General features: G+C 37.1%; 1 protein-coding gene across 1 annotated transcript in view; it reads left to right on the plus strand.

The window, feature by feature from the left end:
* LOC108973517 (nephrin-like) overlaps positions 1-16,524 on the plus strand; it is a gene marked incomplete at its 3' end in the record, with an annotated part of 169,089 nt that overhangs the window by 26,951 nt on the left and 125,614 nt on the right. The window contains exon 2 of the mRNA XM_018940837.1: positions 14,312-14,518. Coding sequence (XP_018796382.1) covers positions 14,312-14,518 — 207 coding nt within the window. The remainder of the gene's footprint in view (positions 1-14,311; positions 14,519-16,524) is intronic.

A 16,524-nucleotide genomic window follows, 5' to 3' on the forward strand; every position in this document is an offset into this window, starting at 1 on the left:
GCAACTTATATGGTTGTGCATGTTTGAGCGGGATATTATCATGACAAAATTCCTCAATTGATTTCTTGAAAATCGAAAAACTAATAGCTGTATCCAGTCCCGACCGTAAATCATCCCATTTAATCTCACAAAGCAGGTTATTGAGTCGTTCAAAATCACAAAATGCAAAATTAAACCCAAGCCCGACGGTAGGTTTAACATGAACAAAGGGATAAGTATCTACCTCAAACGCTAGTGGAGAATGATGAATGGTGGCCGGAGTAATTGAAGAGAATCCGTCAAGAAACCTAAATTTTAAATTATSACTGAGAAAAACTAAGTCAAGAAAACGATCAAGACTATTTGAATATGAGTTTGATTCTGCGCGACAATTTCTTTCCTAAATCTAGGTGATAACTTAGTTCCTAATCTATTTATCTTAACAAAAAATTCATCTCCTTAAAATATTGTTTGGGTGGCATTCGGTTTTTATTGTGGTAGGAAAGGTCTGAGAATTGCTTATCCTGAAGCCTTTTTTTCGTTTCTTTTCTTTGCTCTTCTATTAGCCTGTGGTCGCTACTGACACGTCTTCCGAAGAAGATTTCAATTGGTTTTTTTCTGTTGTTGAATAAATAGTATAGTTATATTTTTTGATTGATTGTTCCAAAAGTTCTTGGAACGATCGGTGGGTTTTCTCTGTTTGCAGACAATGCATAATCTCCTGTAGCGTATAATGGAAGCGCTCAACCTGGCCGTTCGAGTAGCTTGTGTAAGAGGGAGGGACTCTGAGTTAAAGGATCTTTCACTATATATTACCAGTGTTTCCGGTACATGGAAGAAAAGAATGTTCCTTAAAGATTTCCTGATATCCTCTGTTCCCTTGGATTTAATTGAATTTGCGATAGCGTATTTTGAGAATTTGTCCATTGCTGTCAGAACTAGCTTTTGCGTATCAATAATATATCTACGTGGATTATTTGTCTAGGGAAATTAGGTATGAGTGTGGCTTGTAGTTGCGACTTTAATAGGTGGCGATCGTAGTTGTTCTCCTTATAAGTAACGCATTTTTTATTATCTTATTTATTTTATTCACCATACTTGGAAAATATAATTTTTCTAAAATCTGACTTACTCTCCCGGCAATTTCTATGCGTTCTCTTATGTTCGTTTATAATAATATTCTCTTGCTCTTCCTCGTTTGTTATGTCCTCCACTTGGAACTGCGAAAACCTAATCTTATATTTGTCAAAGTGTAAGGGGTTAATTTCTTGAATCTTACCCATTGTGCTCCTCCGTTTTGCTGCAGTCTATTACGGACGGATTTAAGTATCTTTTTAAAATAGAAATMAAATTTTGTTCGCATTAATCAGGTTCGTTACTATATGACGGCGGTAGGTGGGAAATATGATTTTAAATTGATATATCGATGTTACATCCATATTTAAAAATACTTGATTTTTAAACGCGTTAATTGGTGCTTGTGCGCTGTATATTAAATTGTGGGATAAGCTATCATCCGAATTTGTCGTTATTGATAGCGTATGCAAATCTGATTCTTGGTATGTAATTCTTGACAGTGCTTATCTGAAAGTCTTATTTCAGACTTATTGTGCATTTAAAACTGTATTCATCTAGTATTGCTTTCCAGCATTTCATTTTGATATTACAATTCTTATTGCTTAACGCATAAGTTAATAGTTGATGATCGGTGAATATTTTTACTCTGGCCGATCCATACAGATAATTCCGAAATGAATTCAATGCCCAAATGATGGCTAACATTCCTTTTTCACTCACGGCACAGTGTTCTTCCGCTTTGCTTAATGTCCTGTATAAAAATTATTGGTCTATCTGACTGAGACTGCTGTAATCTGGATACGTGAGGATGATTTYCTCTGAGGTGAAGGAATTTTTTATTTTCATGAAAGCTTGTATCGCTTCCCTATTCAAATTTGTTTTTATGTGAATCCTTTTAAAATAGATGTTAGGGGTTTTGCAAGTTTAGCGTAATCTCTTATAAAACGCCGGTAGTACCCTGACATACCGAGGAAGATGCGAAGTTGTTTTCAATTGTGTGGTTGTCGAAAGTTTGAAGTGGCTTCAACTTTGTTTGGGTTGGCTCTTATGTCAACCGGTGTGATTATCCATACTTCCTGAGTGCAGATTTTTTTAGTGGAATCTGGTGAGAACCACTTTWAAGGTCGAGAACTGAGAAGAAATTGGTATTACCTACTTAAGAAATTACTTCTGTAATTTCCGGATTGGGGTATCTGTCCGCGATCGTTACTTTATTTAATTTCTTCTAATCAATGACCATACGGTATTGTTTATTTCCTGCCTCGTCTTTGGTACAATCCACACTGGGAGTTTTGCGGTGGTCTAGATAGTCTAATTATACCATAGCTTAAAATCTTTTATACCTAAGACTCCACTTCCTGTTTCAATGCTGCAGGATATGGATTTTATGTAAACAGGGGAATCGGATGTTGTCCGGATTTGGCCAACTACTTTTGTTGTATATGTTAGCTTTTCGTCAGGTTCGGAAAAAAGCTTTGGGTAATTATTTACGATGTTTTCCAACGTGTGCATTTGATTTTCTCAGAGGTTTCATTTATTTACATTAATTGCGTTAACTCGCTGTGAGGGGAGCTGTTGGAGGTGAACCTTAAAGCCGTTACTTAAAGTCATGTAACTTTCGCCAGTGTATATAATGGCTTTAAATTCCCGAAGGGTATCATTCCCTAGAATACCGTCGAATGTTTTGAGAAGTGGCATTAGATAGAATTTAATTTTATCATTGAAGTTAAAAAGTTGAACATAAGTATGGTCGCTGATTTAGCGCAATATATTTTGGGATAGGGATTCTGGTTTTGGATTTTTGTTTTTTTTTTTTTTGCCAGCTCTGGCTTAACATAATTTTTACTGTAACCTGTATCCACTGAACATTTTAAAATTCTGCCGCTCTCCGCTTCGCTGTACTTCGAAGAAGGGGAGCGAAGAGCTAATTATTCTAAAAAATGGATATCGCTTGGTTCACCAAATTGTCGGTCTTCCTGTGAAGTTGTGTCAAGGTAAAATGTTCGTCGCTCTTTCCTTCGCTGTTGATTCGGAAATTTTTGTGGCCTCTTTCCAAAGTGCTCACTTCTTTGGGGTATGTTTATATAGTTAAAGCGACGAGAATGTATACTCGAGTCGACGTCCATGAAGGTTTCGCAGGTCTTGAGGGGTTATTCCGTAATGAAAATTGTTATACTGTTGTTGTCTTAGTTGCCAAGTTGTCCGCTGTGGTTGAGATAAATGTGCTAGCTGGGGATAAAGTTGGTGCCTTTGTGGCGTATTGTACGCTTCCAATGCCGCATCGGCATTGCCTATTATTTTGTTCCGTATTACGCCTAAAATTCTGAAATACTTCGGTGTCCCCTTTTGAGGTTCATATATTTTTTTCCTATCTACGCTTTTTTTCCACGAGTTGAATTCTCCAGATTGCCAGAGAATTCCTTTAGACATTAYATGATGTCAGATAATCTATCCAATTCGCCTAAGTTGCTCCTATGTTCTACGTCTATTGTTTGGTCCGTAATGTCGGTTACAATTGCATTTGGGTTTATTGCCTGTACAGGTCGTCCATTCTCAATTGTGTATTTTGGGATGTCTGAGGGGTATTAGGAGCCGAATTGGGAAGGCGAATTAAATTATTGGGGTTCGCCATTTGTATATTTTTAATATTCTTAGTATAATAATATATTAATATTCTTAATATAATGTCTAAGTAGTTACTATAGGCTGCTTAAATATTCAGGATTGTTGGGGATTCAGTTGTTGCTTTTACTACTGATAGTATTTCTATTAGCTGCCGCGCCGGATATGGAATCACCATCCACTTGAAGAGCTATGTATATGTGGTTGTAGTTGGAGGGAGAAGAATTCCGTTTGTATTTGGCGTCTTTTCCTTAAATCTGCTTTTCCTTTTAACGCTACGGCACAATGCGCTTGGTTATGTTACGTTGTGTTTGTTTTTATTTTGTTTATAAAAAAAATTTAACTTTTTTCCACCATAGAATAGTTGTTGCTTTATTTATCATATAAACTTTGCATTTGACTTTTTTGAACAAAACTTTTTAGCACTTTGTTCTTATTGTATTTGTTTTTGTAACTTATTTAGAAATTGCAAATTTAAGCTTCAATAGCAGCTTTACACTTTTATAGTCACTTTTTCGTTCATCTAGTTTTCACTAATTTCGAAATTTATATTTTTCGGAATTCATTGTATTACATTAATTTTCCATATCCAGTTCTTTTTCTGTATTTCACTTTGTTGATCTTGCTGATTTGTATTAACACTTTTTGATTTAATTTATTGCTTTTTTGTTTTCACGAATAGAGCTGGCTTGCAACTAGTGCTTCCCGTTTTCTTTATGCTACTAGGGGGCCTTCTTTATCTGTTATTTAATTACTTATCGCGGTACTACGATAACTTTTATCTCGGGCGCCAGTTAAGCTTTTGGTTATTAAAAAACCAAAAAAATATATTTTTTTAGCGGAGCTGCATTGGGACAGCGTTACCGCGTAGCTTTATTGGAGTAATCAAAACTGAATTTWAGCTTAACCAAATTACAATATTTATACTTAATTCCAAAGGGAGGAGCGTGTTAGATGAGTAGGGTTTGTAGGGCATGAAAAGAGGTGGTCAGTGTCTTGCGGAGACTTGTTGCATGCAGGACATACGTTGAGTATGTCAAGGCCTATTCAGATGAGTAGGAGTTTAACGTGCTATAATATCCAGAACGAAGTTGCGCTAGGGTTACTCTCGTTTCTCGCGCCAACTCGAGCTCTTCGTCTGCGATGGGTGGTGGTTTGACTCCAACGCCATTCACAGGAAGGGAGTCGGTGAAGGTGTTGATGGCCCCACTGTGAATGGTGGTCAGTACCTGTCGAAAGTCAGTTGCGTCCGAAGTCTGGTCGGTGTACTGTACGATGTCGTCGACCGAATTGCAGTATTTTGGCAGGTGTGAAATTTTCTCATCTACGTACCACTGCATCCGGGCGACCATATTGGTGCTGCGTAGTTTAGGAGCGGCCGGCCGATTGCCTTGTATTTTGCCAACAACGTTTCTTTGCCTTTCCCCATGTGCTGCCGGCTAGCGCCGTGAGGATTTTGTTGCGGCTCTGTACCTTGGCGATAATCGCGGTCGTATGGGGAGAAAAGGAGCGTAGACTATCGAAGGTTACACCTAAAATTGCAGGGTTATCGACAGTCGGAATTTTGACACCATCGACTGCAACGTGCAGCTCAAGTCTGTACTCCTTCATCTAGTTCGTAAAAATGGTMGCTGTGGATTTGGTGGGGGAAGTGTGAGGTTCCGTGCAGTGAAAAAACGAGAAGGGTCGGAGAGGTAGTTGTTGCAGATTTCACAGCCGTAGAGGCTAGTGTCGCAGCATTGCGTAGGCAACATGGGGCCACGTAACTMATGGYTCCAAGATTGCTCCATTCATTGCATGTATTGCAACTGACTGAGGTGGAGTTTGGATATAGCCTTTTAGTTTAATTAATCGCACTGCGAAATTGTTGCTAAATCGAGTTGATCGCTCACAGGAATCGGGTTGAGACGAAATCTGGTGTATGGGGCATTAACGCGGCGTAATATAGAGCGTAATGTTGTGCAGACGGATTGTTTAGAACGAAATGTGTCGAATGTTCATGGGCGCAGTGTATGTGACGAATAATATTTCCTATCCTGCTGTCCATCCTTTTTGTTTAGTGCTAGAAGTGTTGTGAGTTGTGTTGTAGTAATCACCTGTGGTGAATTGCGCTATTGCAATAGGATGCGCCAGTTTTATCGTGTAGAGGGGGTGGATGCTTAACTCATTTAAACATCCTGGGCCCCCTAGGCGAATATTTTACCTAGTATGACTTATGTGCTGTTATCTGTATTTCGGTGTACTGCTGGTAGAGTAGCTGAGGGCGCAGAATGTATGCTATAAATGTTGAAAACAGCTTAGGTTTTAAACATACTTAGTATTTGGTATATGCATACGAGTATGTTTGGTTTTACGTGCGTACGATAAGAAGCTGTATTTTACGGATTTGTGATATTGTAACTGCTTTTCATAGTTATTGTATTTGCGGTTGTTTCTTTGATAGGTTAAGACTTGTGTTCTTATTTCAAATGTCTTTAGCATCGGCTTGTTAAACTAGTTTTTTATATTTGAAAATGTATGAAAGGTGTCGACTTTTTGACTTTTTGATACAACTATGTTACATTATATTATATGTTTCAGTGCATGTGCACTAATTTGGCGTTTAGTAGCCCACCACCGCTCTATGATTTGTTCAGAATTGTTTTTTTTTTATTATTTTAAAGCAATATGGGCAGTATTACAAAATTGTGGCTCTAGTGGTAGTATGTACCGGCCATTATTTGATCGAGTAGTAATGGGGGGAAGTTTCCTTAACTTTTGACATTTCCTTAATTGTGAATTAAAGTATTTGTTTTTATTATACTCAACTTGAGTTGGTATGGTGGTGACCAGTTCTGTAGCTAGTCCATTTTGTGTTTCGCTGTGCAGCGTTTTCGATTTTTTTGCCTTTGAGAAGCATTGTGTGTCTTGGCAACTTTTAGTATTTTGGCTTTTGGGATTAGCTTTTGTGGTTCTTTTTGTATTGCATATGCGCTCCTTTGAGGTGAGATGGGATATGTGCTGTAATGAAGCATTGTATGATGTCTTTTATGACAATATAAACAGTTAAATTTGCTTCTACAATTATTAAGATTGTGTGAGTGCGACAGTGCGACAAGCAGTTTGTACAGAGTCTTTTTGACCCTCCAAAGTTGTTCCTTTCGTTAATACTTAAGTTTTTAAACCTCTGGCATGATATAAGTTTATGCCTTCTTTTACATAGTCCGCATGACTTTGGTTTTTKTTTTTTTTTTTTTTTTTTTTTTTTTTTTTTTTTTTTTTGTTCTGATGTGAACGTATGTGTGTTGTAAAAGCTTTTTTTTTAAGTTTTTGTTGCTTCGAGCATGGGGTCTATTTCAGCTTCCATTTTGGTCGTGTTTCACGTTCTTAGTTTTCATTATTTTTTCTTCTAACCTTTCCGCAATTTCGTATTGGGTGGTGAGAAACTCTTTCATTTGTTGCCAGGTTGGGCACTTTTTTCGTGATGAGAGCGATTGCTCCCATAGAAGTAACGACTTTTCTGGTAATGTGGCGGTGCAAGTGTTTACCAGCATTGGGTCCCAGCTGTCTGTGGGAATATTTTGTGTCGACAGAATCGACAAACAATGAGAAACAGTGGATTGTAGTGTTACAAATTCTTAACTTTTTTCTTTCTTGATTTTCACTATTTCGTCTGCTTGACCTTTAGTTTTTTATCTGAGGTGATACAATTTTTGCGCTTGTGATAATTGAGGACGGTTTATGTACACGGYCGTGAACATGTCCCAGAAGGACGGCCATTGTTCATAACCTCCGTAAAAAGTTTATGTGTCACAAGCGGGCAACTGGAGTTGGATGCCTGAATTTGCCTCTTGATATTGTTGCATTTGTGGCAGCTCTACTCGCGGGTGTGGAGGAGGTGCAATTGCTTTAATTAGCTTTAATTGATCGGAGATCATAGCTTTCGTTTCTTCATATTGGTCCAAGCAGTTTTCGTAAATATCGTAAGCCGATGATTTAAAATTTTTAGCTAGACCTGAATCGATAGATTCTACTATGGCGTCATGAGCCGCTTTGAGTCGAATCCAAAAATTATTGAGATTTTTAATTTTGATTGCTCGGAACGGTTCAGAGTTTTCTTGAATCGGTGAAGAGGCAAATCTGGCGCAGAATCTTGTTAAACTGTCATTTTGTGAAATGAATTTAACAACCCGTTTTGAGCGTGCAGCTCTTGCAGGTGCATTTTTATTTGTGTCATTATGAACCATTTTTGATATATTGTGTATTAAAATATTACTCAAAAGAATTAAATTTTCCTCAGAGTAAACTGATTTGAATAAGGAAGTTGAATTGAGACTTTTTTAGGTAAATGTTTTTATTTTCGGTTTAGGTTGCCAGCAAACGAATATGTTATTGTGTGGTATTATTACCGTTTCTGTTTATTGAAAAATAATAATATTTATTTATTTTATTTTATCTTTTAGTTTGCAATTGTTCGCCCTTTTAATTTATAAACACCTTTTACGTCCATATGTTAGTATTTGGGTACACCCTAATACTTGGACTTGTATGTATTATTAAGGTACTTATGTTTTGCGCGATTGAGAGCTCGCTGAAGAGATCAATGCGCTATTTACATAAGTATGCACGAATTGTTTGTGTGTTTATGACTATGCGATTGAAAGCTCATTAAAGAGATCAACCCGCTTTTGTTATACAATCCTGCTTGTTTTTGTGTGACAAAGAACAAGAGGTATTGACAGATAATTGCCAATGTGGACTTAGAATATGTGTTTGTACTAATATGTGTTAATATGTAATACTATATTTTGAGATTTTGTTTAGTGTCACAGGCAGATTCTTTGCCGCATGATTACATGTACAAATATATTTTTACATGTATGTTCGCTCTGAGAAACGAGTGCGGAGACGGAATTGAAAAAAGGTAAAGGTGCTTATATATATGTTTGTATTTTTTGCCTCTCTTGTCTTGTTCTTTATGTTATAATTCTAACTTTTGTTTATGCCCTTGCTTATGCAATCCTGTATATTGTTTTTGTGAAACATGGGGGGTAGCTGGAATATTGCAACTAAATATTTGAATTTTTTAGAAATCTCAGATTACACACGTATCGTAGTGAGCTGAGTGAGGAAATAAAAAATGTGAAAACCAAAAAATCTCCCGTTGCGACCTGATTACTGCCGAGCCTCTAAGCTTCCTCCAATATAAATAGTAAAAGTTACCATCATTATTAACGTGTCTTTTCATCTTAAATACGTGCAAACTTATTGGAGAAGTTATCGTGATTTAAAAGCCAAAAAAGCTAGGATATAATGAATCTTCTTACAGACCCTTATTACTTCTACGGGTAATATCGAAACTTTTTAAGAAAAAGCCCATAAAACGTCTTTAATAAGACATAGAACTTAAAACCGTAATCCCAGCACATCAGTTTGGGATTCGAGCTATCCACGATTTCACAGCATTATACACATTAGTGAAAAAGCAAGTGGGGAAAAAATTCTGTTCTATTGTGTTTTTGGATGTTGTAAAAGCGTTCGATACAGATTGTCACAAAGGTCTGCTTTCGAAATTGAAACTGGTTTTACCGAAACAATATTATCATAAAATGACATTTATCTATTCTCGCATGACCTGTCAGTAGACTGCAAGTGATTACACGTTTGCTTGCAGCTGGTAGTAGTCAACATGAGTCAACTACTAATCTTCAAAAAGCTGTAAGTCCTACAATAAGCAAAAAGGTCTATAAACATTATTTTCAAGCTTGTTAACTTCTAGGGAAGGAGCACAAAGACGTCTCAAACGCCTCAAGCCCAGCGATCTTTCAAATTAATCAATACTCTTAGAGTAGTAATTTGTTTAAGTCTTTCTTATGTTTCAACTAGTTGCAATGGCCGGCAAAATACGATTTAAAACGTTACCCAACGGATCGAAATCTAGAAGTTTTATATATACTCTATAAAACTCACACATTGACCGACAAATTCGGCAAAATATTTGTGAGAAAAACGAAAATCGTTATATGTGTTATAATATTGTGGGAGTTATATACAAGTATATGGTATTATGTATGGACCCGATTTCTATTTTTACCAATACCGCACCATGAAAAACCAATCATATAGAGTAAAGTCAGCCGAATGTTCGATAGTTCAGCTGTTTGTAATATAGGGGCTAGGTTTAGTTTTTTTAAGGAGGATAGAGTCATGTGTAGAAGTTCACGCAAGTGAGGAAAGTTCTCTGATCGCCATTCAATTGGCCAAAAGCGATTCTTTTACATATGACTCATGCAGCTCACGACCTTCGGTCGTGTATCCCAAGGTAGCCTGTAGGCAGCCAAGTATTCTCTAGGTAGCCTAAGAACATCCGCTTGAAGGCGAGCTAAAGTGACAAGGCCAAACATCCCCTACATAGGGTTGTGCGCTCTGTTTGGCACGAGCCATGTAAAATACACCCCCAATGAAAAGTAACAACGGATGAGAGATCCCCCTAAAGATGCCTTCTATGAGCGCTTAGAGCACACTTATGAGAACTGCCTCCGCCACGATGTCAAAATCGTGCTTGGCGACTTTAACGCCAGGGTGGGCAAAGAAGGTACCTTTTGCTCTTATTCTTCTTCTTAATTGGCGTAGACACCACTTACGCGATTATAGCCGAGTTAATAACAGCGCGCCAATCCTTTCTTATTTTCGCTACATGGCGCCAATTGGATATTCCAAGCGTAGCCATGTCCTTCTCCACATGGTCCTTCCAACAGAGTGAGGGTCTTTGGCACTACGGTCGGTAAATTCAGCTTCCACGACGAAATAATGGATAACAGATTCCAGCATAAGAACATACATCAAGCTACCTGGCTGTCTCCGCATCAAAAAACCACCAACCAGATCGATCATGTTGTGGTAGACGGAAGACACGTCTCTAGTGTTCTAGACGCGCGTGCGCTCCGAAGTCCTAATATCGACTCGGACAACTAACTTGTTGCATCCAAGATTCGCACCCGCTTCTGCGCAGCAAAAAACGCACGTTAACAAACACAAGAAAGGTTCGACGTCGAGACGCTGCAATCACAACAGATAGCCGAACGATTTTCTACTCGACTTGCATTGCCTGCCTCGAAATATTACGATCAACGCCAACACGTGCATAATAGGATATATATCGAGAATTGCGAAGGGGATCGAGACGCATTTGCAGCGAGAAAAAGAAAGAGGCGAAATGCGAGTTTGATAAGCTGGCCGACAGGGGTAATGCTCGAAAATTCTACGAAAAAATGCGGCACCTTAGAGAAGCTTTCAAGACCTGAGCATATTCTTGTAGAACTCCTAAGGATGACCTAGTGACTGATGCCCAAAACACATTTAAATTATGGAGGGAACACTTCTCCAGCCAACTGGAATTTAAGTACGCTCTGCCCAATCCACAAAAAGGAGAACCCCATAATCTGAGAAAACTGCCGCGGGACAAGCCTCCTTAACTTCGCGTATAAGGTTCTGTTGACTATTGATTAAAGCCCACCGTCAACAAACTGATTGGACTTTATCAGTGTGGCCTGGCAAATCGACAATCGCCCTGACGCTCACCATGCGAAAAATTTTGGTAAAGACCCCTGAAAGGAGAATAAACCCCTCTTCGTCGATTTCAAAGCTGCTTTCGACATCACGAAAAAGAGCTGACTTTATGCCGCGATATCTGAATTTGKCATCCCCGCAAAAGTAATAAAGCTGTGTAAACACACGTTGAGCAACACCAAATGCTCCATCGGGATCGGGAAGAACCTCTCCGAGCCGTTCGATATCAAACTAGGTTTCAGACATGGCGACTCCCTATCATGCGGCTTCTTCAACCCAGCAGCAGCTCGAAATAATTCGAGCTGTAGAGTGTACAGCTCCTGGCGTATGCCCATGATATTGATATGTATATATAGAAACACAGTTCCTTAACAGTCCAAAACGTACAAAAGCGTTTATTCTTGAAGAGAGGTATCGTATAACTGTTGTAGGCAAATAAATGCCCGGTTTGACTATGTTATAGAAAATTTAATATTTGCTAACGACAGATTTATTTTCATTCAAGTTTAAAAACATCTCTGAATTATGAAATGTAATAGATTTTGTGATTGCCACTTCCAGAATAGCAAAATCGTCTCAAGTCTCAAAAATTGTCTCTAACTCTCTAACACTCAAAATCTCAAATTTAGAGACTTGAAACCGTATCACAGTCGCACGGTTAGCTAAGCATTATTTGAGACTGAGTAGCCGTTTTCATTTCACAGTCAATGCTTCATTTCTATAAAATTTTATTATGATATATGGAAACGTTATGGGCAACATATATGTTTTAGAAATGTCATCCATAAAACACTTAACATACTTTTAGATACTCCAAATAAATCTGCTACTATCCTTAACATACTTCGCGCGGAGAACTTATATTTATAGCAGTGGCGCTCATTTAATAACAACGCAATAAAAATCCAAACACGCGTGTTTGACTGATAATTCTGCTACTGCGAAAAATATCACACGCACACGAAAGCGGCTGAACACGTACGCTAGGTCAACACAAGGAATCGGCGTTTAGTTTCTATTGAGCAAGCAATATCGCATCGCGCATTTTTTTAAATACACTGAGAGAAACACCTCGAATTTTTAAAATGTTTTCAAGCGAATGGCAAGAAAATTATTTTTTATTGAAACTGATGAATGGGAATTTTTCACTTCCAAATTAATTCAAAATAAGCAAAGAAACAAGCTTTCTGACCAACATCTTACCGATCTTCTACGCATTAAGGAGTATAAAGGGGAAATCAATATTGATGATGTATTATCGAAACGAGCCATTTAGTCAACGACTTTATAAATTTTCAAGTATTACACAAAAATAATTCAATAAACATTTCTGATATTTTTTCCAAATTTGCCAATAATTTTTTCCCCTGAATGTAAATAAAAAAAAAATAAATACAGTTGAAATTTGTTCAGCGTACATGGCAGCGAAAATCTATAGCAATGTTTGTGCAGTGCAACGTAGGCGTGCGCACCACTGATTTATAGAGAAGGTTCACGATGTCGAAAATTTAGGGACATTTAAATTTTTGGGATATTTACTGTTTTGGATAAGCGGGTTGTACACTTGTACCGCATCATTCTGTTTCTCTTTGTGTGCTGTCTTTATCTTTGTTGTCTAACAGTGAACCCAATATTGTATTGTTTAAATAAATTAGAAAACTGRAATTATGGATATAAAGAAGAAAAGCAGTGGTGTATTTAAATGCAAATAACGCCAACAAAGAGAAGTTGTAGTGATAGTTCAGAATCTACTGAAGAAGATTGGACAATTATTGCAGTTGGTGATACCTCCGCCGCACATAGTCTCAAAAACCAGACAAAATTGTTTAAAGTGATTTTATGAATGAAAATGAATAAAAATGCATTAATAAATATAAATAAAACCATTAATATATTAAAATAAAACAAGTAAAAAAGGACTAATTTCTGGTGCAACCGAAAATTTTATATTGAATATATTTGAGAAAGGGGTAGTGCCGACCAGATTTTATATATACCTGTCTCTTATACACATCTAGATGTGTATAAGAGACAGGACTACGTTCAGGTGTAACCGATTATTTTTATTGAATATATTTGAGAAAGGGGTAGTGCCGACCAGATTTTATATATACTTTGCCATCCTAAATACCTGTCTCTTATACACATCTAGATGTGTATAAGAGACAGGGTCAAGTAGATGTCCGAAAATCTTGGTAATAGTTATATTGATGGTGGGGTTGTGTTGGAAAGGTCAAGTTTTCGCGCAATTGTATCTATTTTAGGCGCAAAGGTACACTGCTATGAATAAAATATGTTCTGCAATTTTCATTGAGACTTGACTCAAATATTGGCGGATATATCCAACATAACCTAGAAGTTCTAAAATCTTAATATTAAGTATATGGGGCTCAGGAAAGTATTGGCCCGATTCAACCCATTTTTGACAAAATGAAATACTCTTGCCAGAAAACGACACAGAATTCTTTCAATTTCATGTCTCACACAATGAATGATATTTCGGTGGCTTACTTTAAGGGAATTACTATCGCAACACTTTATTCCGTTATATTAGTTGATTCTTTATTTGTGTACTGGAAAGCGAAATAATCCAATGGAATTGTAAGATGTGTTATATGGGAAGTAGGCGTTGTTGTAGTCCGACTTCGCTCATTTTCACAGGGTGACACAGGAAAATGAAAGTAATGTTACGTTCCAAATTTTGTCGAAATCGGTCAGTCGGGTCCCTGCCACGTCCATTGTCCAATTTTTCCCCTTACTTTACTGCTTAATTGCCTACTCTGTCCAAAGTAGCACCTGTTGGTAAGAGTTATTCTGCGTTAGATTTCGAGGCTTACATTATTGTATGCYGATTCCAAGATAGACGAAATTAATATCTCAATGGAAAAGGAAATAAATAAATGTTGGAAAATATCCTCCGTTACCAAACTAATAAACAGTTTGTGCACATTTTCGAAGTACAGATTGAATTTTTCAAACATTTTAATTTCATATATGTAAATATATAAGTACACATGTTTTTTTTTTAATGTTTTATATATGGTTTTACTTCTTTAAAAATATGACCTATTGTTTTTAATTTTAGGTAATCCCACGCCCGATTTAGCTTGGTTTTTTGAAGACCTAAATCTGGAATACGAAATGGCTACTGACATTCTAAACAAATCTGTTCAAAGTGTCATTAAATTCGGACCTTTAAATAGAGAACATTTAAATGGACGGCTTACTTGTCAAGCCCGTAATCACCTAAAAGCTGCGCTAGTTCAGGCTATTGTACAAATCGATATGAACTGTAAGTAATGCAACCCTTGTTATCAATTATTGTATTTGACCTTAACCCTTTCGGGACTATTGGGATAATACATCCCAGCAAATTTCGAATTTCTGTATTTTCTTTACTATGCACTTTATTGGTTGTATAAAAACTCCCAAGAACAGGTTTAAGTATCGTCATTGCATAGTAAACAAAACCATAACGGTACGTTTTTGCATTTTGATGTCACATTTAACGGAATCTCATAATTTCACAAATTTTCATCAGTTTTGTTTCGTTTTTTGGCAAAATCAGTCACAATAAAAGCTTGATCATAAATTTTTAATTTCGCTTATGTTAAGAAGAGTTTAATAAGTGGAATCAAGCGATATATTGACCTTTTTTGCAACAAGAGGGTAAGTTAAAATAAATTTTATAAATGTGGGACCTGTATTCACTTGTCCCAATAAGCTTTTTACATGGGAATAATTGTCCCAATCTGCTTGGATACTGATTTTGAATACTCTGGAAACGAATACTTGCAAAATAGCAGCAACGAAGAGACTGAAAATACTTCAGAAATTGAGGACTGTGTTGATTATTTGCGCAAGTAGAAAATCGTGATAGTCTTGATGTGGTCCCTGGACCTTCCGAAGCAAACAGCGAGATGCATTTGGTTGCCCAGTGAGTAAATACTTTTCCCGATGATTGCCAGAACTTTACTCCAAAACATGCATTTCCTTCTGAACGAGACTGCCAAATTCTTATTGCCATAACTCCTGATGACAGCGAATTTGAAGTATTTTCAAAAATATTTCCATACAGTTTGTGTATTAGAATTACCCTAATCAGCGATTGGTCGCTTTGAATCGTCGAGCTCAATCACAAAGAAATATAACTGACCCAAATGAAATTCTTGTATTTCTTGGTGTTTCATTAATAATGCATTACAAGAAGTTGCCGTCCCTAATAGACTATTGGAGTAAAAATCCATCGATTGGAAACTCTGTTATAAAAAATTGTATCTCGCGAGACCGAAGCTTTATTTCAATGACTGCAATAGGCCCGACGACGTGTCAAAAGATGATTACATTTCTGATGTTTTGCAATGTCTTAAACATACATTCGCAGCTTCTCGAAGCGAAAGTATATCCCAGTCTATCGATGAATGAATGTTCAAATTTAAAGGCGGATCGAGCATGAAGCAATATATGAAAATGAAACCAAGAAAACGGCGAATTAAGTTGTGGATGCGTTGCGACTCAAAAATATTATATACCTACGATCTAAATGTTTATACTGGTGAAGTGGTTCTCTTGGATAAAAGGTCGTTCTTAACTTAGCTTCTTTCATTCGTGAAAAGTATATTCGTCTAGCCTTTGATCGCTTTTTTACATCCATAAAACTATTAGAGACAATCCTATATCCTGCCGATGAGATATTTATTTACAATAGAAAAAAAAATACACCTAAATTTACTATGAAGTTAGCCAGAGGAGAAAGTCAGTTTCAAGTTAGTTCCAGTGGAATTTTGGCAGCCCGCTGGATGGATTCAAACGAAGTATTTTTAGTTTCAAACTGTTACGTGGCATCACTTGAAGAAATTCACAGAAAACGAAAGGACGAATCAAAAAAGAAAATACAATGTCCAAAAAGTATTTTTGACTATAATAGAATCATGGCTGACAAGAAGACAGCCGTTTATGATTTCAACCGATAATCTCAAAAGTGGTGGAAAAAAGTCACCACTGAAAGACTTTCTGGTCCCACTTGCTGAGCAAATGATTTCGAAAGGAAGCAAAAGGCGCGAAGTAATGTCTCGTCGACAGGGACCAGTAGACCACACAAACGCTCAAGAACTGATGGCCTTAATATTCTTGGCAGTCGAGTAAGAACAGCGTTGTCGTTACGTACGAATCTCGAAACTCGAACAAAAATAAATTGCTCAGGCTGTATCAACGCGCTCTGCTTCAAATGTTTTGGACCATGTCATCAATAAGTTATCAAATACATTGTATTAAATCATTTTTGTTCGAAATAAAGCT

The sequence above is a fragment of the Bactrocera latifrons genome, unplaced genomic scaffold (assembly GCF_001853355.1).
Source record: "Bactrocera latifrons isolate USDA-ARS-PBARC rearing strain unplaced genomic scaffold, ASM185335v1 scaffold_483, whole genome shotgun sequence".
Classification (NCBI taxonomy): Eukaryota; Metazoa; Arthropoda; class Insecta; order Diptera; family Tephritidae; genus Bactrocera; species Bactrocera latifrons.